The 22,556-nt window shown below is 37.1% G+C and overlaps 1 protein-coding gene across 1 annotated transcript in view; it reads left to right on the top strand.

Annotated features, from left to right (window-relative positions):
- LOC122805308 (latent-transforming growth factor beta-binding protein 1-like) overlaps window positions 1–22,556 on the top strand; it is a 129,934-nt gene that overhangs the window by 64,754 nt on the left and 42,624 nt on the right. Inside the window, exon 3 of the mRNA XM_044075396.1 lies at window positions 8,595–8,669. Within this exon, the coding sequence (XP_043931331.1) occupies window positions 8,595–8,669 (75 nt within the window). The remainder of the gene's footprint in view (window positions 1–8,594; window positions 8,670–22,556) is intronic.

Genomic DNA, 22,556 nt, shown 5'->3' with positions numbered 1-22,556 from the left:
ATAATCACACTACCAAAGGAACTTGTATAGCTGGATTTCACCTCCATTTGCAAAAGTTCAAAAGAAATAATAGCTTCAGTTAAAATCTATGTAAGACAATTTCCAAGAATCAAACAAAACATAATTGTTTTCTTTCACTTTTGCACTAGTGTGTTATTCACTGTAGTGCTGGATCTGCTGGAGGGACACACCCTCCTACACCCACAGGCCTTTTACTGCTGAAGGTGAAGTTAAAGTAACACTACAGCATATTTTACACTAACAGTGGAAAAAATCCCTGGAAAGGCAATAACAGCCCAGAACCATAAGATGAAATGCTGTGACTGATATCAAATATTTAGAGTTCAAAGACCTTGCCTTTGTATCCATAAACATTCTACCTCACTGATTGCTTATTTTAGGTGGTAAACCATCTGTGGGGAGGGGGGGGGTTAACTGCACTCCACTGAAGTACACGGTTGGCCCACCCCTCATCTCAGTTGTTTCTCCAGCTAGTGTAGCATCATCTCAAGCCAAAGTCTTTGCAATACTGCTTGTTGTAGTTAACGTATGTGTATGTTAACAACAATCTACCAGCTTGTGTTACTGTCTTTAAAATTATTAGGATTTGTCTTACCTCTTGTTTTTCTGCAGATTTACTGATAGCTTTCTTAGTACTTACTCTATCATGGGCCAACCTGCTTCATTCAGCCCTCGCTACTCTCGAGCTTCAGTCTGCTCCCTTGCCATAACCCCATTTCCCATCCACCCTGACTACATCTACACTTATACCTCACTTACTCCACCTCCCCTACTCATTCTCCTATCCTGTACCTAACTTTCTATCCAATCACAAACTGTTCTCTTTATACCATTCCTACCCACTTCTGCTCTAAATTTCTACTCAAATCTCACTCTGCTCCCTCCCCATCAAAACCTACCTATTTCTCCACACTACTATTATGGCTCATTACCCCACCTCACCATACTATAATATTTTACGACATTAACCGTGCTGTTTCCCACCTTTATCACCTTATTCATCCTCCTCCTCATTCCTAACATCCCCACCAATAGTAATAATAAATAAGCACACCTCAACCATTACTGCATTGTCAGCTATCAACCATCTTCCCATTAACTACTCAAAAAATCTCTATAGGCTTATTTCCCATAACTTCATTCTGCTGTTGTAACCCTAAAATATTAAAAACTGTCAGTCCCAATGTTAAGGTAATGCTCTTACCCATCTCTGCTAAAAATGCCATAATAATCAAACCATCTTTCTCCACTATACATCAGTATTGTGACATCCACCCCAACCCAGGTCCCAATCAAACCCAAACCATAAAATGCACCCTAAAGGTTTAAAAATAGTCACTGTAAACATTAGAAGCATATGCAACAAAATCACAGATTGTCATGCCTGGATGACTCAATGCAACTCAGGCATCTTAGCCACAACAGAGACATGGTTAAAGCCTGAAATAAAAGATGCTGAAATACTACCCCCTGGTTATAATATTATTAGGCTCAATAAAAAAGCAGGTGGAATAGCTATAATCTTCCCAAATATGTTCATAGTAACTCCCTATACAAGCACAATCCCACATTTTGGAAAAGCAGAAATCCTAATCTCATTCCTAAAACTTAATATAGCCAACAGCATATGGATTGCTTTGCTATATACCCCAGGACAAAACATAACAATACATGAAAACATATTATCCCAGATAGCAGATACAATCACAAATGAAAATATCCTCCTCTTAATCTGCAAATTCAGTGATCAACAGCATGAACCTCTTTGGATTCATTCAATTTATTAATACACCAACAAAATATGACAAAAATAACTCCCAACTGTCTATCCTGGTTTGGATTCTGGTTATCAACCCATCCAATTTTACCCTCCCCAATACACTAAGTGATCACCTGCCAGCTTATCCCCACAGCAGTAGTAGACAACTAACAAAGGAACATAAGCTCAAAACTATGCTTAATCACTCTAAATTCTCCCAGGAGTCCTTCATAGAATTTCTGAAAGCAGTTAACTGTCCATCCTAAAAATACTCCCCTTAAATGATGCAGTTGAATACTTCAGTGCAGCATTTCTAAATATTCTTAACACCTTAACTTCATAGTATACAAAAAGGATTAAAAACAGCCATACCCAATGGCTCATTGTCCATTGCAAACTGCTTATGAAAGACAGAGATGAGGCATGGATTAAATGGCAAAAGAATAAAAATGGAAAAAATTGGCAACTATTCAGACAGCTACAAAATCAAGTTAAGAAACGGGTTAATAGATTGCAATAATTCCTCATGTGCAATATTAACGAAACTGCCTTTTCTTCTCTTTTTCTGTGTATTATTTGTTCACATGTTTAGATTTGTATGTATGGGCAGTTTTACCTGACCAGAAATCGGTTATAAGGAGTAGTTTTACATGTATTAGTCATTAGAATAGTTGTGTATATGTCATGTCTTATTCTTTTTTATATTTCAATTGCCTCTGTACTCTGATGATGAGCTGATGCACAAAATTCCATTTAGGTTGCACTTGTGTTTCTTAAATGACAATAAAGTTTATTTTGAATCTTTAGAGATAAGTCTTATTATACTCAGCTACAAGATCACCATAAAAACAACCTTAAAAAATCTGGTCTCCCATATCCTTTATCATCAGCCCAGGTATAAAAAAGAATCCCAGCCCATACCCAGACATTGCCCCTCTTCAAACAGCTACCGATTTCTATACATACTTCATAGAATGCATAACCAACCTAACCTCATACTCACCTGACACACCCCCTTCCATACAGCCAACTTCCCCTACCTTAGACCCTACCATATTTCCTTCACAAAACTCACCTATCTGTAACCTCTCCAATACACCTGCAGACAACTCCACCCACTTTACCTTTCAACAAGTTTCTATAACTCTCATAAAAACAACTTTTACATAAACTAAAACCTTGTTCCTCATCAGCTGTCAACCTTCTCTTGGATTACCTAAATCTTGCTGCAGATGCAATAACATGTCCAATCAACATTCTTATTAATAGATCGATAACATAATCCTGTGTCCCTAACTTGTGGAAAATGGACCACATTGCCCCCTTACAGCATCTCTACTGCATTACTATCATTTACAGACGCTGTCAATAAAGCTCACAACTCTAATAAACTTGTATCTGCAGTGTTTTTAGATCTGTCAGAAGCCTTTGACATGGTCTCTCACAGTAAACTCCTCAATCAACTTTCCACCCTGGGTCTAGTATCTCCATGTTTAATGGTTCTTTAACTACCTTAAAAACTCCAAACTTCAAACAAACTAAGAAAATAACAAGAAAGGCAAACTGGCTGTTAATATTCTACACTATACAATAAAATGGTGTGGAGTATTAACAGCCAGTTTGCCTTTCTTGTTATTTTCTTTAACTACCTTGCCAACAGGCAACAAGCTGTAAAATGGCAAGGAACCATCTCTGCATACCTTCCCACTTCCACAGGAGTCTCACAAGGATCCATCCTTGGCCCTCTAATGTCCGATATTTTTATCAATAAGCTACATTCATCTTCTTGTGAAGGCACCTTGATTCAATATGGAGATGACACTACAATTGTTTTCTTTTCAAACACCTTAACTCACCGCCAAGAAATCAGTCAACAACCTGTCATCTCCATTGAAACCTGGCTTAAGATGGCACAAATCCTGTTCAACCCCCCAAACAACAAATTCCTACTCTTTACCCAAAAAACTCATACGCCTAACAAAGCATCTTTGAAAATCTTTTTAGCAAATTGCACTGAAATTGAATTAGTCCACCATATCAAACTATTAGGAGTCATAATAGATGATGATCTTAAATTTGAGCTACACATCTAAAGCAATATCACGAAAACCCATCAAAAGCTAGACATGCTATACATAAACAAACATTTTCTGACACAAAAATTACTCTAGCCAAAACCTACCTTCTGCCCTACCTACTCTATAGGGTACCAATTCTAACTAATTTACAATCCTCCATTAAAAAAACAAACTTAAAAGCTGCTACAACAAAATTGCCAAGTTTGCTACTAATTCATCTTTGTTTACCCATCACTGTAAAGGTCTGCATGCCCTTAGCTGGTTGGAACTCACCCTCCACCTCTCCTACATTCAACTTAAAAGAACCTTAGATCAGAAAACAAACAATTTCTCACCATAAATAAACCAAATAAATGCCCTGGAACAAAGCCTATACTCGTATTCAGTAGCAAAAAAAAATGGAACTCCTTACCTCTAACCACCAGAGCTATTTCTAACCTACCCACCTTTAAATGCTCCCTAAAAGAGTACTTTACAAAATCTTGGACCTGTTCCTATGCCAGTCCAGGCTGAACTTACTCACTGTTCTTCACTCGCCTCCCTTCAAACTAGATGACATTTACAACCCTCTCCAGCCTCCTACTTCACTCCTTTTTGTTTCCCACTACCTTACCTTATTTACTTCATCTCTGCAGACCTTTCTTCTACCTCTTTCTCTTTCCTCTCTACTCACCTAAGCTACCTGAAGCTACCTTGCCCTGCCTTGCACTTCACATATAATTTCCTTCTTTCCATTGTTTTTCCTTCTATAACCGTAATATGAACATATCTCTCATACTAAGACATGACTCAGTTTCATCTCACTATCTGTAATCATGTAATCTCTGATATCTCTTTAAATATCTTATTAGAATTGTCTCAGGTCTCATTTATTACATACTAATCTAAGTAACAATTAATCAGTTTTCCTCACATGTTCTCTTCATCTCATGTTCATTGCACTCTACTCTGAAACATATGTTCTATGTTTTTCTCATTGCAACATTTTTTATATTCTTATGTTTTGTAGTGTAACATGATACTGTGTGATTTAAAATAATTGCACTTGATGTTTTTCAATGTAGCATACTTTGTGACTGAAAGTATCTGTTTTTGATTTTTGAAATATTGTGATGGTGGAGCATTTCTCCACAGGCCTCCACTGTAAATGGACATTTTCTGGCCTAGTTGAACATTCTCTGTAAACAAATGTCAAATATATTGTGATATGCAACAAATAAACAGTTACTCGTTCGCAGTCACACCTGGCAGTCAAAAAATTCTTCCCACGTCTCTTCAGACCTCAATTCTTGGAAAAATATAATCCAAAGGGACAAAACAGATCCAAATGAATTTATAAATCCACTCTCACTTCTGAGCACGATAAAATATGTTTATTGTAGTACACAGTTGGCAAGCGCTTTCGCTAAATAGCTTTCTCAAACCAATAACAACTGATTCTAAAAAAGATGCTTATATACTACAAAATAAAACAATTATTCAATTAACAGCAATCCTTAAAGGTAAATGCTTAAAAAATGATGAAATAAATAAAGTACAAAGAATATATATATATTTAAAAACATACATATGTTACTCCATGTAGTGTATACTAAAAAAAATAAAATAAATAAATAAATAAATAAATAAATAAAATAAATAATAATAAAATAAATAAACATACCATTTAAATCTTTATTTATTAAAATACTATATAAATCCTTATTGATTAAAAAAAAGATTATTACAACTAACTTCATTTCATTTTGAACCTCCTATTTTTTAGAATGGGTTTATTATTTTATTATTATTGCTGTTTATTTAGCGAAAGCGCTTGCCAACTGTGTACTACAATAAACATATTTTATCGTGCTCAGAAGTGAGAGTGGATTTATAAATTCATTTGGATCTGTTTTGTCCCTTTGGATTATATTTTTCCAAGAATTGAGGTCTGAAGAGACGTGGAAAGAATTTTTTGACTGCCAGGTGTGACTGCAAACGAGTAACTGTTTATTTGTTGCATATATTTCTTACATTGTGATTCTTTACTGTTCGCTACACCACATCACACCAATCAGTGGTATTATTTCTTTTATTACTATTTACTTTTGAAATATATTGTGATGCCCCACTACTGGACCAGTAATCAGGGAGCCTCAATCCTCACCACTAGCACCAGTGGGGGATGTGCACTGAGAGGATGACAAGGTAGACACACAGTAGCAACAGATGCAGTTCTCTGCATCAAGTGCAATTTCCCTTAAGAGCACACAGAGACCACAGTCAGTCTGTTGCTGGTTTCTCCCTCTTTCTCCAGATCCCCAATAAGACTCCCCACTGGCACAGCTATCGAGTTGAGATCTCAGCTGAGTGGCCAAGCCAAGACCTCCAGTGCCCTCACTGTCTAACCAGTACTTCATGTCCCTGCCCAAGTAGCTGACATACACACTCTTTGAGGTTTGACTAAATATATATTTACAGTGACATCAGAGTTCAAAGTCACAGAAAATATTTAAAACAACATTGCAGAACAGTCTCAAATAAATAAAGAAAAATATCTAAATTAAGCTTTGCTATATTCCTGACTATGTCTAAGAGAGTTACTATTCCCTAGAAACTTACTTACAGAGCAAGACAGATGTGGTGAATGGATCTTGTAGTTGTCAGGTCCAAATCAGAATACAGAATGATGTGTCTCTCTCAGAGAGTTCTCAAATTAATATCTCAGATATTACTGCTTGTCATCTGACTTCTAGTCCCCAGGTCCAAAACAACCATTGATGGCAGCTGGTAGCACTTAGCATCTACCTGTAAAAATACATAGACAAGGGCTTTTCCTCAGATCTTTGGCAAATTGCTGGAAGTCATAAAACAATAAAACACTTCCAAGACAATACAAAAAGCCTCTCAGCACAGAGATTGTGTGTCCTTGCTGCATTGAAACTGAAAGATATCATCTTTTATTGCATAGCCATAAAGTAATTAAATTGTAGCTATTTTTCTGAAGTTGTGTTGGACTGTAGTTAATTTCCTGTGTTCCATTTTCCACTGTTAAAATATATACATTTAAACAGTTACAATAGTGCATGTACATTTCTGTTCTGTTCTAGTAGGGCACATTCTGGATACATTTCAAGTACTTTGCAAAAACCTTTTCAACATATGTTTATTCAAGCAAGTTTGATATACACATGATATACAGTTCTAATACAGTTGTAACACAAGCAACCCATATAGATCATGTTGATATTCACAAATGACATATAACTATTTACAAAATTCCAGATAGCTGGGCTGGCAGTATCACCCTTTGTCACACACACACACACACACACACACACATATATATATATATATATATATATATATATATATATATATATATATATACACATATACACTGTATGTATACATATAAGACTCACATGCATGCATACACAGACCTGAAACACATGCAAGAGCTAGTTAAGCATTTACAAATGATATTTGCTATGTGCAGTAAATTTTGTACACATTGTGTGGTTCTGGGTTATGATACCAGATATGGACTTGGAGCACAGTTCCTGACTCTGTAAAGTGAGTCACAGTCCTTCATATCCATCTGATTGAAGTGAACCAAATTATTGCATCCCCCATGCAGGGCCTTTGCCACTTGAACTACCTTAACTAATAGTATCATTCCTAGAACAGAAGGTTAAAGTATTTGTTATACTGAGTTTGTTCTGTCAAGTCGACTCAAAGGACTATGCCTCAGTAAATGAATCCACCCTATTTGTCAGTGCAGTTCCTATTTTGTTTGACTAATTGCTAATGTTTTGAAGTATGCTCATCAAGTAGACTGATATGACCCATCTCTGTGTTAATTCAGAATATAAATATTTTACCTCTTCATACACTTCTGAAAGTGCTTGGCTAAGTAGGATTTATCTGTATATTAAAATACAGAAAGAAAATTTAAGAAATGGATTTACTGTGAGAGTCACATCTCACTTACTCAAGTCAAAAATAATCATAACCAAAACAGTTAATATTCACATTTACACACGCAAATCATAGCAAGGAAAAAAAATCTCCACATACTACTTAAGAACTTTTTTTTTTTTTTTTTGCAGGAGCTTACCCCTCAATCTGTCTTTACACTCCAGATATAAGGGCTCTACCCCCACATCCCCTGATCTCTATGCATACTGTCATGCAAACTGAAAAAAGGGAAAGAGTGTAAGACAAAGCTAAAACTCATTTTCCATGTTGTATGACTTCTGTGATTAAAATACAAAGCACGCTATTTGCACAATACCTAGTTTCAACATAGGCAAAGCATAAACATCATAAATATCCAGTGTTCTAGCTGTGATATTTTGTGCCACAATAATGTGTAAACAGCAGTAGTTCTTATGTAATTAATAAATCATCAGTAGAAAAAAAACGAGAAAAATATTTTAGAGTAGTCAGTTCTGGATGTTTTAGTTTACAAGGAAAATAATTCAGCTGGACTGAGGCAACCATATTGATAATCAGAGTGATAAATCTTAAAACAAAACAGGTGATAGAATTATTAAGTGAAAGGATACTTGTTAATGATGTAACAGTCCTGTAAATGATTAAGCAGTGAAGAAAGCACAAGCAACTGATGGAAATGTATAATTAAGGCAGTGCACAGGTATCCTTAAAGTTCATACAAGAAAACACCTAGCATGTATATGACTATTAAGCTCATTGTTGTTATGACTGAAAAATTATACATTCCTGTCTTCCAGATGAATACCAGCATCTTTGCCCTGGAGGAACAGGATCTATCTTAACCGGAAGAGGAGCTTTTGCAACATACACAGGTGAGTAGGATTTCTGCATGTCTTGAATTTATTAAAGACGTTTACTGAACAGCTTAATGTGGTCTTTTGGAGTGATGGGGGGCATCATTACATTGCAGCTTGCTGTTCAGTTATACTTAGTAGTGGCCATGACCTTTTCCGCAACAGAGTAGGGACACCTGGCTAGCATGGTTTTACTACTGAAACACACAGTTAGCACATCCAGCTTCAGTGTGGCCAAAGTCCAGGAAGAATATTTCATTTTTCTGATGAGCTTCATTCTTGAGAACTTTCTATGGACAGTTAGGAGTGGTAAAATCCATGTACTTAAATATTTTACCCAGTCTTAGTAGCAAAACATCACAATGGACCCGAATAATAATGCCTTTAGAATATTTACATTAAGCTGTTACGAATATTGATATTTCTTTTTTGGCAGTAACCCCTGCAATCTGTGGTTGGAAAAAAATGTCTTAGTAGCTGAAACAGAATGACGTTTGTCTCTACAGTGATTACATTCCCTTAGAAACTTCTTCGATATTTATGAGAGAGAGTAATTTGACTTTGAACCATATATGTACATTCCACTTTTACCTATTTGTACTATGTTGTCACATAAGACACATGACATTACTTCTACACAGCATTTTCATGTAGTATGTGTACAGCAGCACTATATTCTCATATGTTGCTCATTTTGCAGCAAACTATAGTCATTCTAAATACCGTCTAGGAACTATTTACCCAAAAAGTGTAGTTAAAAATCCTTGGAAACTAACAAAACAAATAAATTGTCCAAAATTATGCTGTGTACAATTTTCAAATAGTCTATTCCCTTGAAAAATCCCTCACCACTGAACCAGCTGTAGCTCAGAAAATGGGATTCACAGATCACATCAAATTGCCATTTTACTGTCATTTGATTTCACCTTCTTAATGAACTGATAAGACACTTGATGTTGGAAAGCTAAGTACACAATGCCAGACTAGAGTCAAGCTCAACAGGGTCTTCTTTCCTCGCTGATTCTACCAAACCCTTTTTCTAGGCTGTGATATCACTAGATAATAGCACCCAACATGATATATGTATACCAGTTTACTTCAGGAATCAGTAAAAACTAACTGTATTCAGAACTACTCTTACAGGATATTTAAAGGTAAACTCAACATTTAAATACGCAGTGATAAGTTAAATATTTGTAACATTTCTGTTAACATGACTAAAAAGAATAAAGTGTGACTTAAATCTCCATATCTTGGTGTGTGTGTGTGTGTGTGTGTGTGTGTATGTGTGTGTGTGTGTGTGTGTGTGTGTGTGTGTGTGTGTGTGTGTGTGTGTGTGTGTGTGTGTGTGTGTGTGAATCCCTCCCCACTGCACTGAAGGCACTTGATAAGACACTTAATGTTGGAATGTTAGAGTCACTCCAGTCCAGGGAGAGGGAGGGGGGTTCCAGTTGCTTGAGGGAGGGGGAGGTTCCAGTTGGTTCAGTGAGATGGAGGAGCAAGTTTCAGTTGGTTCAGTGGTGAGAGATTTTTCTCTTCCAGCCAATTTTTAATTGCTTTTATACTTCATTCATGAAATGCTTTGATATTTGTTATGTATATGTCAAGTGTGAAAACATACCAATTGCAGTTTATTTCTATATCTGATATTAGTAGGATAAATTGAAGAGTGTCCTGGATATGGGATCTGATCATAGGTAATAATGGGCAGAATATGATGTCGGGATATTCTGATGTTAGGCTCTTGTAACAATCACTAGTACAAGCAATCAATACTAAACTATATTTAGTAGAGTACATCATTTTAAACAATATAAAATGAGGATATGTTCATTGTACCGATATTATAATACTCCAAACAGCATTGTAAGATATGACATACAAAGGAAAGCACTTTACAGCTGTTTTTCTTCAACTCATACTTTAATGTTTTCCAAAATATATCTATGTATTTTATTTACCTAAGGACTTAAATAAAATAGACCAGTATAGAAAAACATATGTTGTGTCCTTTGTTTTGATATACATATATATATATATATATATATATATATATATATATATATATATATATATATATATATATATAAAATAGTTCTACTGCCAGTTGCCATATGTGATGTATACTTCTGAATACTAAATTTCTGCCTAGAGTCTCCCTTTATGCTATTTCTTTCTTCAGTCATATTATCTTGCCTAACTGGATGTTGTTCAGTTTGCTTTCAGTGTCAACCAAAAACACTTATGACTGCTGCTGCTCTTGTGAAATTAACCAGATAACTTATTATTTTATATGTTTTGTGCCAAAATACTGGAGATTTTGAAATTATAAACACATTTAACAAATTAACCATATATTTTAGCATGCATAAGTCATAATGAGTAGGCAAATAAATAAGTAAGCTTTATGGCTCAAGCGGTACTTAAATGGTGTAAAGTCTGTGTTTCCATGTAGGCATGAGTTTTCAGTATTATGTGCAGTTGTTTTTAGCCATTAACCTTTTTTTCATTTTGTATGGACTATAACTATCAGAGTTAGTAAGAAATAGTCATATTGCTATGTGTGTAAGTTATATCATGGTTTGCTCCTGTTCTTCAGTTTAAACACTATATCTTGGCCATATGGCATTTTTGTTAATCAGCAGGTGTTGCTTTCGCAAGGCTTAGGATTCTACTTAGCTCCACATTAAACCTGAAACTCTCCAATAACTGATTTGATCCACAGCCTAACTCTGCTAACTGGTGTGCTGCAGTTCCACTATCAGCTTACTAAGTGTCAGCAGGGTGAAATTTTTGGTTTACCTAAGTAAAGATGAATTACTCTGTATTGGCTTTGTGTTCATTTCAAATTATATACCAAAAAGCAGTGAGTTGAAACAACATAAAAAAATACCATTTTGGGAGGGGCAAGCCCCCCTGCATTCCCAATGGGGGACAAGCCCCCAACATCACCCAAAATTATAAACATCAACTCCATGGTTGCCGGTTGCACAACCATGAAAAAAAGGGATGGAAAAATAAAAAAACATACTGCCTGCTTGCACAATACATTACACATCAATGAAACTTGCCAAGATGAAACACCATTGCACTGAAGACACACAATGGGAGAGTCAGGAATGACTCATAGGCATGCCAATATTTTCAATATTTAATTGGCCAAAGTTTTTAAAACTAATTGAAACAAAGCAGTCAGCCTGACAGTTTTAATGTTAACCAGCTATAAAACTGGTCTGTAGAGTGGGTCATTGATGTAGAACAAAGTAGTAAAGAAAGTCAAAGAGTACATGCATGTACATGGAAAACATGCTTCCTTAATTATCTATAGATGGAATACATGCTTCTTAATTATCTCTCCATAGTACATGCTTCCTTAATTATCTCTGCACGGAGTGCATGCTTCCTTAAGTATCTCTACATGGAGTACATCCTTCCTTACTTATATCTGCATGGAGTACATGCTTCCTTAAGTATCTCTACATGGAGTACACAATGCCAGACTAGAGTCAAGCTCAACAGGGTCTTCTTTCCTCGCTGATTTTACCAAACCCTTTTTCTAGGCTGTGATATCACTAGATAATAGGTAGGGACATTTCTCTCATTAAATGAAGAGGCATTTGGTTACCTTAAGAGATTCATAGTTACTCCAGTGGTTTATCACTTTGACATTGAGAGCACTGGGCTATACATCACTGCAAGATGAAATGGATACTGAAGGTGTCTAGTTTTTCATCATACATACACACACACACACACACACACACACACACACACACACACACACACACACACACACACACACACATATATATAAAGATGAATATGATCATAGGTAAGTACTAGGCTACCTGCCCTTGTGGGCCATTTTAAGCCTAGCCACTTTCCCTTTTTGTGCTTGAAATAACTTATCCTATTTGGTTATAGATTGGCCTTATCCATCCCATAGTTGCTAATTATATATTACCCCAATGATAATAACTGGGGTCATTCTGTAGATCATTTTAGAGGACCCATGCATGAAATAAAGCTTTTAGGAGCTGCAACTTTTCATTAGTAGTACAGGGGGCAGTCCTGGGGTACATTTTCTGTTTCCCACCCATAGATCTAAGCTTAACTTGAAAATGGACAGGGATGAACTATGTTTTATGTGGATGGAGAATCTGTTCCACAGCAGCAGTGTCCTCTGAAAAATATACCTGCCCCTCCAAAACATTCTGTTAATATTGTGGAAGAAGGTTACATCCCTAGACCAAGTATTACTGGTACCATTTGACTTGCTGATGTGCAGTAAATCTATCAGTATTGGGTTGGAGGATGCCATGTATGCCAGACCCAGATCACCTCTTAGCAGTCTGTAGGATACCAAGTATAGCAGCTTGGAGTTGTTTAGGCCTTGTATCCTTTTATTAAACAGTCCCTGTGGGCATTCCAGTTGTTGCATGTGTCTGGACAGATACATGCCAAAGGGGGCATTTTATTTGATGATTGCCCTAATGAGGGATGAGTTAAAGACAGACAATGACATCTCCAGTTCTAGACACAGTCCCATTGTTAATAAGCTGTGTAATGTAGAAGGACTTTCTTACAACGATAGACAAATGTTGGTCAAAGGTTAGGTCACTGTGCACGTAAGTTCCCAAATCCCAAACAACTGGATATGCTCTTAGGGGCATATTATTAGTGTAGTAAATGATTTTCCAAATGAAACAAATATGCATTTTTTGACATTTAGTTTCAGGCCATGAATTTCACACCAGTTATTTATTTGAGACAAACCATCTTGCAGGGTGGCTAAGTCATTTTGGGATTCATTGACTGCTCACAGCTTCCAGTCATCTACAGACTTAGTCAGCCTGAGCTTTTTGGGGTTGACTTTTACTTCAGAAAAGTAGATGCCAAACAAGAGAGATCCAGCACAAAACCCTGAGGAATTCTATTGATGCCTGGTCTCTTTGTGGAGGTAACTTCCCCTATTTTGCCTATCTGCATCCTATCTGTGAGCTATTTAACAGTCTGGCTAGTGACATAGGGGTTTATTCCCAGTTTATTTAGTTTTCATACTATGCCTGAGTGGGATATATATATATATATATATATATATATATATATATATATATATATATATATATATATATATATATATATATATATATATATATATATATATATATTGTATTGTTGTGCATAGAAGCAACATAAATTCACCAAGAAAAGACCCAGCACAATATAAATCCCTTGTATTTATTTCACACTGAATGGTAAAAGCTCCATCCCCTAACAGACCCATGACCAAAGAATTCAGTCAAAGCTTATTCAGTATTGTGAGTTCCATACTTATAAACATATATAAGGACTACATTTCAGCTGTTACCATCATCTTCTTTCGGCTGTTCCTGTTAGGGGTTGCCACAGCAGATTATCTGTTTCCATTTCTTCCTGTCCTCTGCATCTTGCTCTTTCACACCAACTGCCTGCATGTCCTCTCTCACCACATCCATAAACCTTATCTTAGGCCTTCCTCTCACCTGGCAGCTCCATCCTTAGCATCCTTTTCCCAATATAAGCAGCATCCCTCTTCGGCACATGTCCAAACCAATGTAATCTCGGCTCTCTTGCTTTGTCTCCAAACTGTCCAACCTGAGCTGACCCTCATATATACTGATTCCTAATCCTGTCCATCCTAGTCACACCCAGTGAAATCTTAACATCTTTAACTCTGCCACATCCAGCTCTGACTCCTGCCTTTTTGTCAGTGCCACCATCTCCAACCCATATAACATAGCTGGTCTCACTACCCTCTTGTAGACCTTCCCTTTCACTCTTACTGGTATCCGTCTGTCACAAATCACTCCTGACACTCTTCTCCACCCATTCCACCCTGCCTGTACTCTCTTCTTCATCTCTCTTCCGCACTCACCATTACTCTGAACTGTTGATCCCAAGGACTTAATCTCATCCACCTTTACCAGATCTACTCCCTGTATCCTCACCATTCCTCTACCCTCCCTCTCATTTACACACATATATTCTGTCTTAGCCCTGCTGACCTTCATTCCTCTGCTCTCTAGAGCATATCTCCACCTCTCCAGAGTCTCCTCAACCTGATTCCTACTCTCACTACAGATCACAATGTCATCTGCAAACATCATAGTCCATGGGGCCTCCTGTCTGATCTCATCTGTCAACCTGTCCATCACCACTGCAAATATGAAAGGACTCAGAGCTGATCCTTGATGTAATCCCACCTCCACCTTAAACAGATCTGTCACTCCCACTGCAGTCCTCACAACTGTCACACTACCCTCGTACATATCCTGTACCACTCTTACATACTTCTCTGCCACTCCCGACTTCCTCATACAATACCACAACTTCTCTCTAGGTACCCTGTCATATGCTTTCTCTAAGTCCACAAAGACACAATGCAACTCCTTCTGACCTTCTCTGTAGTGCTCCAACAACACTCTCAGAGCAAACATTGCATCTGTACTGCTCTTTCTTGGCATGAAACCATACTGCTGATCACTAATCATCACCTCCCTTCTTAACCTAGCTTCCACTACTCTTTCCCATAACTTCAAGCTGTGACTGATCAATTGTATCCCTCTGTAGTTACTACAGCTCTGCACATCACCCTTATTCTTAAAGATAGGTATCAAAACACTTTTCTCCACGCCTCAGGCATCCTCTGACTTAATAAAAATTTAATTAAACAATCTGGTTAAAAATTCCTCTGCCATTTCTCCTAAGCACCTCCATGCTTCCACTGGTATGTCATCTGGGCCAACAGCCTTTCCATTCTTCATCCTCTTCATAGCTGTCCTTACTTCCTCCTTGCTAATTTGTTTCACTTCGTGGTTCATTATCCCCACATCATCCAACCTTCTCTCTCTCTCTCTCTCATTCTCTTCATTCATCAGCCCTTCAAAGTACTCTTTCCATCTACTCAACACACTCTCCTTGCTTGTGAGTACGTTTCCCTCACTATCCTTTATTATCCTTACCTGCTGCACATCTTTCCCAGCTCTGTCCCTCTGTCTAGCCAATCGGTACAGGTCCTTTTCTTCTCTTTAGTGTCCAATCTGTCATACAACTCTCCATATGCCTTATCCTTAGCCTTCGCCACCTCTCTCTTTGTCATGCGCCTCATCTCCTTATACTCATGGCTACTTTCGTCATCTCTTTGACAATCCCACTTCTTCTTCACCAGCCTCTTCCTCTGTATACTCTCCTGTACTTCCTCGTTCCACCACCAGGTCTCCTTGTCCTCCTTCCTCTGTCCAGATGTCACACCAAGCACTTTTCTAGCAGTCTCCCTTACTAGCTCTGCTGTAGTTACCCAGTTATTCGGTAACTCTTCACTGCCTCCCAGTGCCTGTCTTAACTCTTCCTTAAACTCCACCTCACAATCACCCTTTTTTAACTTCCACCATTTAATCCTTGGCACTGCTTTCACACTCCTCCTCCTCTTCTTGATCACCAACGTCATCCTACAGACCACCATTCTATGCTGCTTAACTACACTTTCCCCTGTCAGCACTTTACAGTTTCCAATCTCCTTCAGACTGGCCCTCCTACATAGGATATAATCCACCTGTGTGCATCTTCCTCCACTCTTGTACGTCACCCTATGCTCCTCCCTCTTCTTAAAATATGTATTCACCACAGCCATGTCCATACTTTTTGCAAAATCCACAATCATCTGACCTTCTGCATTCCTCTCCTTAACACCATACCTACCCATCACTTCCTCATCCCCTCTGTTCACTTCACCAACATGCCCATTGAAGTCCGCTCCAATGAGTAGTCTCTCACCCTTGGGTACACTCACCACCTCTTCATCCAACTCACTCCAAAATTTTTCTTTGTCATCCATCATACACCCAACTTGTGGGGCATATGCACTAACAACATTCATCATTACACCATCAATTTCAAGCTTCATAAACATCACTCTATCAGACACTCTCTTCACCTCCAAAACACTCTTGGCATACTTATGTTCCTTTAGGATAACCCCTACCCCATTTCTCCTGCCATCCACACCATAATAGAACAATTTGAACCCGCCTCCTATACACCTGGCCTTACTTCCCTTCCATCTGGTCTCTTGCACGCACAATATATCAACCTTCCTTCTCTCCATCATATCAGCTAGCTCTCTCCCTATACCAGTCATACTGCCAACATTAAAAGTTCCTACCCTCACTACTACACTCCTAACCTTCCTCCTCTCTTCCTGCCTTCAGGCATGCCTTCCCCCTCCTCTTCTCCTTTGTCCAACATTAGCCCAATTTCTGACAGCACCCTGTTGGCTAACAGTACTGGTGGCAGTCATTGTTAACCTGGGCCTCGACCGATCTGGTATGGAAATATGAAATGTTATCCGCATAAGCCATTTGGCAGAGGTTTTATGCCAGATGCCCTTCCTGATGCAACCCTCCCCATTTATCAGGGCTTGGGGCTGGCACAAAGAAATGCACTGACTTGTGCATCCCCAGTGGCTGGGATACATTTCATCCGTTACCAATCACCACAAAATCAGTCTAAACATTCTGCCATTAACAACATCTTTTGCAGCAGAACTGCTATATGTTCATACACTTTAATCTGGTGGTTTTCTTAAATATTGTTAATACAAAATGTTTACTTTGTATCAATATTTACTTATCTTTTAGACAAAAACAACAGCTATATTAATTTAAATAGTATTAGAATTACTCAGTAAACCCAGGTTTCAGTAGTGCATCCAAAATTACCATCCATCTTTTTTCATTATGATTCGATATTTTGTTTCATATTCTTAGTAGCACTTTCAGAAACCCTGTCTCTACCAAGAGGAGTGAACCTGGCTGAGTTATGTTGAAGCATATGTTTATATAATGTGCATCTAATATCAATTAAATGAATAGCCATTCTAAAAGTCCAAGGAAGCAAATTTGTTCCACATAAAACCTTCCATAATAACATACTGCCAGCTATGCAATCCAAGGCATAAAACTTTATTAAATTTTGAATTATAAAAACCTTTGAAATAGTGAATGAAGTAAAATGCTTATTTTTTGTAACATAATCTCAATAAACACAGTTCCCACAAGGTGAACATCCTGTTGTGGCTCTATTTGTGTCCTCAGCTGCCCCCAAAAGCCTGTTTTATAGCTAGAAAATTAAATTTTACCAGTTTTATATCCAAATGTGCCTCTCTGTGTCACCCTATTCTCAAAATATCTATTGTTTCCTATAATATCCCAGTGCTTTTATATCACCTCTTTAATTTGAATGTGTTTGTTCAATAAGTTAATAAAAATCCACCTTTTTCAGACTGCTGGGTTACCTGCACTATAGACCCAAAAAAAAGAGAAAAGAGAAAATTCTTCAGCAGCAGACACAAAGATGGCCACCCGACTGGTAGATCTCCCAAACGCCAACAGCCAGCAAAAACGAGAAGGCAATGTATAAAAAGTGAGCTAGCAAGTTAGGCAGGTGCACGGCAAGTGTGCTTAGTAGACCCAAAAAAAGAGAATAGCCAGCACCAAGGAAGATCAATATAGTTTTATTAAACACAGTAACTAGACCGGTTTCAGCCGCAAGGCTTTCTTCAGTAGTGCAGTAGTCAAAAGCAATGAAGCATCATCTTATATAATGTTCATAATTAGATTAGAATGACATCACTTCCTGTTAATTCATTGCATAAAAGTTTCAGTACAAAAAAGAGAATACAAGTATATATATGTGTACTGAAAAATGACACATAATCCTCAAAATATACAATAGCTTAATAAAGCTGTATATGCCACATCACAAATATATGAAAGGTATGAGGAATGAAGTAGGCTATAATGCCCATAATTATAAATAATAAAATAAAATAAAATACAATTCAGTGTCAAGATATCCAAAACGAGTATGGAAATATATATGTACTGAAAAATATATAGGAACATAATGCTCAAAAAATAATATATAGCTAAATAGGGCTGTATACACCACATCACAAATGTATAAAAAATACATGAGGAATATATTTGGCTATTATGTCCATAATTGTAAATAAATGAAATGAAACACAATTCTATATCTAAGTATCAAAAGACGAAAAACACTGAGCTGGGATGCAAAATAGTTGGTTCCTAACATAATACCATGAAAAACCCACATAAACACAGTGAGCAAACAGAAGTTATAATTTGTCATTTAGTCCAGGCGGAAATAACCCACCAAGTTTGATTATCCACCTCTTTTCTTTGGCATTTAAAATGTCATGCCAGCCTGTTTTAAAACATCGGTTACCAATAATGTGATCAATAATGGTAAATGTATATTTGGCCGTGGGGTGTTTAATGGAGTGTCTGTATAGTGCATTAGTTAATTTTTGGTTTCTAATGTCTCCTAGATGTTCAGAAATTCTGATACGAAACTGTCTGGAAGTTTGGCCTATATAAAATGCTTGACATGTACAAGTGGCCAGATAGATGATCCAATCTGAACTGCAATTCCCAAAGAATTGTATATTATATACTTGTCCAGTATTCCTGCTCATAAAACTACTAGTTTTAAAGATGTATTTGCAAAAGCTGCAATGTCCACATGGGTAAATACCTATGAGTTTATCCCCAGTGAGTGTTCTCTGACTGAGATTGTCTTCAGTTACCCTTGTTTTCTTGTAGTGAGAAAAAAGTGACCCTAATGTTTTACCTTTCCTGTAAGAAAAATAACATCTATCACCTAGATAATCACCCAACAGGGGATGTGAATTAAGTATATTCCAATGTGTATTTATTATGTTGACTAAATTGGCACTATTCCTACCAAAAGTGGTAATAAATCTGCATACATCAGATTCCTGATTATTAATCCTAGTATTATATTGGAGAAGAGATTCCCTGGTTTTGTCATGACTTAGTTGGACTGCTGACTCAATTGTGCGTGCAGAATAACCTCTAGATAAGAATCTCCTTGTCAAATCAGTATGTTGGTTTCTTAAATCATCCACTGAAGAACAAATTCTTTTCATCCTCAAAAATTGAGATTTTGGTATATTTTTGATAATATGTTTTGGATGAAAGCTTTCTGCATGCAAAAGAGTGTTGTACTGTGGAAATTTTCTGTGGACAGATGTTTTGAGAGTGTTATCTCTCTGTCGTGTTAACTGTACATCCAAATAACTGATTTCATTTAGGCTGTATTCAACAGTGAATTCGATACCCCAGATGTTCCCATTCAAGTGTTGAATAAATTCCTTGAGGTATTCAACACCTCCTTTCCATATGAGCCAACAGTCGTCCAGGTATCTCCTCCATATATCTATTTCTGGTATGTAGATATTATGCATGGGATCATATATGATCATGTCCTCAATATAACCCATAAATAAATCAGCATATATGGGTGCAAAGGACGCACCCATAGCCGTGCCTTGTAATTGCCAATAGCAGTTTTGCTGAAAATAAAAGACATTCTTCGTAAGTACATGTTCGACCATACACAATATGTGTATTCATCCCAGGGGGGTATAAATTAGTTTTATTGAGCCAATAATCCAAGGCTTGAAGACCCGCCCAATGAGGGATGCTGGTGTAGAGTGAGGACACATCAAGAGTGCACATAAGCCAATCCGGGTCAAGTTGTGATTCGGAGACAATCTGCAGAAATTCTGTTGTATCCTTTATTCTTGCTCTTATACATGTCAATAATGGTTTAAGTTTTTCAGTTAAGAATACCGATAAGGGTTCTGTTAGTGATCCAATGCCGGATACAATTGGTCTACCTGGTGGCTGGTCTATGGATTTATGGATCTTAGGAAGTAAATACAGTTGTTGTTTAGCAGGATCTTTAACAGTTAAATGAATTCTGTTTTTTTCAGAAATTATTCCAGACTCCACCGCTTCCTCAAGAAATTCATTAATTTCAGAAGCAAAACCAGGTGTGGGATCGATCTCCATTTTCATATTGTGATGATGGTTTGATAATTGTCTAAGACCCTCATTCACATAGTACTCAGTATCCATAACCACCACCGCTCCCCCTTTATCAGCAGAAGTAATAACAATGTCTCTATTGTTTCTAAGTTGTGTAAGTGCAATTTGTTCCTTCCTAGACATATTGTGCCTCTTAGTTGCCTCAGACCCCAAATTGAAGTGTATATCCTTTATAACAGCCTGCTGGAAAACCACTACATGTTTATCCATGGGTGGGTTAAATGTAGATTTATGGAATCTGAAATCAGATGATCTTTGAGAATTATCAGTTTGATCCTGTTGTTTGAAAAAGAGTTTAAGGTTAATTTTCCTACAAAAGTCAATTGTATCAGAAACAAGGATACTTTCATCAATAAAGAAACCAGGTATAAAACCAAGGCCTTTATTCAATAGGGAATGTTGATCATCAGTCAAGACATGTTTGGATATGTTTAAAACATTATTACATAGGTTGTTTACTTTACTATTGACAAAAACAGCTCTTCTAAGTTTGTTACCCCTGTGCTTCCTACCGGCCCTGTGTTTTTCCCCCTAAAGGGGACTCAATCCTTCTGCCCCTTTTGGCATTTGGGGAATCACCAGTGTTAGCCATCTCTGTATCTGTTGCTGAAGATTCTTCACCAGAACTAATATAATTGGACCCTTTCTTTTTGAGAATGGATCTTGGTCTCTTTCTACGCGTAGAAGAACCATTTTTAGTACCATAAGCAAACCTCACACCTCTGTGTGATTCAAATTGTTTGCCCTTGTCATAGTCATCTTTATCCCGGCAAATTTGTGCAATTTTTATTCTTAAGACTATTCTCCAAAGTTGAAATTTCTTTAGATAATTTGCTTAGACTACCCTGAAAACTAGTATCTTGTTCAAATTGTTTAAGATTGTTACAAGTTTGTTCCACTTCCTTAATATTATTTTGTATTGTTCTCTCATAAAATGAGGATAGGATATTGACTCTAGTCATGGCAGCATCCTGTTGTGCTTCTTGCCAGTCTTTCAACAGGGTTTCATCAGGTGTACCCACTAGTGGTTGGATTTTACATCTCAATCCTCTAGGGGATATATTCTGTGCTTGGTATGCCTTAAACAATTTACTATGCCAGATGTTTGTTCTGAGGATCTTAATTTGTTTTCCCAATTTAAAAAATAGATCCTCGCAACCGTCAACTGGATCATTATTTTCCAAATTGTCCAATTCCGTATTGCCAATACCAATACCAAAAATTTTTAAATCATCCTTATCCGAACATAGACCAGTAAGGAGTTTGTTAAGATCCATGACAATAAGTTGCAACAACCAATATAAGCAAGGAAGAAGTGGATGCCTTAAACAAAAATACTAGGGGTTCGACTAAGCAAAAGATAAGTTTCAAAGTCAAATAGTTAATTTGAATCACACGAGGCTAAGGCTGCAAATAGACCCAACTCACTATAAGAGAAAGTGATCTCAATAAACTTGGACTAGAGATGTTCAGCCAGTCTAGTTGAAATGAATGCCCAATCTGGATAAATGTGGCCAAAAATATATATATGAGATGTATGTATAGAGATTATACTTGTATCGTGCACAACAAATGGCTGTCTGACCCTGTGAGATATGAATCCACAGCAATCAATGGTCAATGTCCTATACTAGGTACCATAGTCTTAGTCAAATAAAGAATGATCCCTATTATTAATACTTTAAATCAAAGACCAAAACTTATAAAGTTAAGCCATGTGAGATAATAAGTCTATCCTAGAATAGTTTGTGTAACTTCAGCAACTAAGAGCTTCTCATAAATATTGGAAAACCAAAAATAATGTTTCACATGCAACAATAGCAAATATAATACCCCTCGATAAAGTTATATTAAGCCTATAACAACTGTAATAAGCAAGGCCAATATAAAAGAATTGCTGTCCAAAATATGATTAACCTGAGAACAA

Source organism: Protopterus annectens, chromosome 6.part1, assembly GCF_019279795.1.
Source record: "Protopterus annectens isolate FY-2018-M chromosome 6.part1, PAN1.0, whole genome shotgun sequence".
NCBI classification, from domain to species: domain Eukaryota; kingdom Metazoa; phylum Chordata; order Ceratodontiformes; family Protopteridae; genus Protopterus; species Protopterus annectens.
This window is presented reverse-complemented; position numbering and strand designations above follow the sequence as displayed.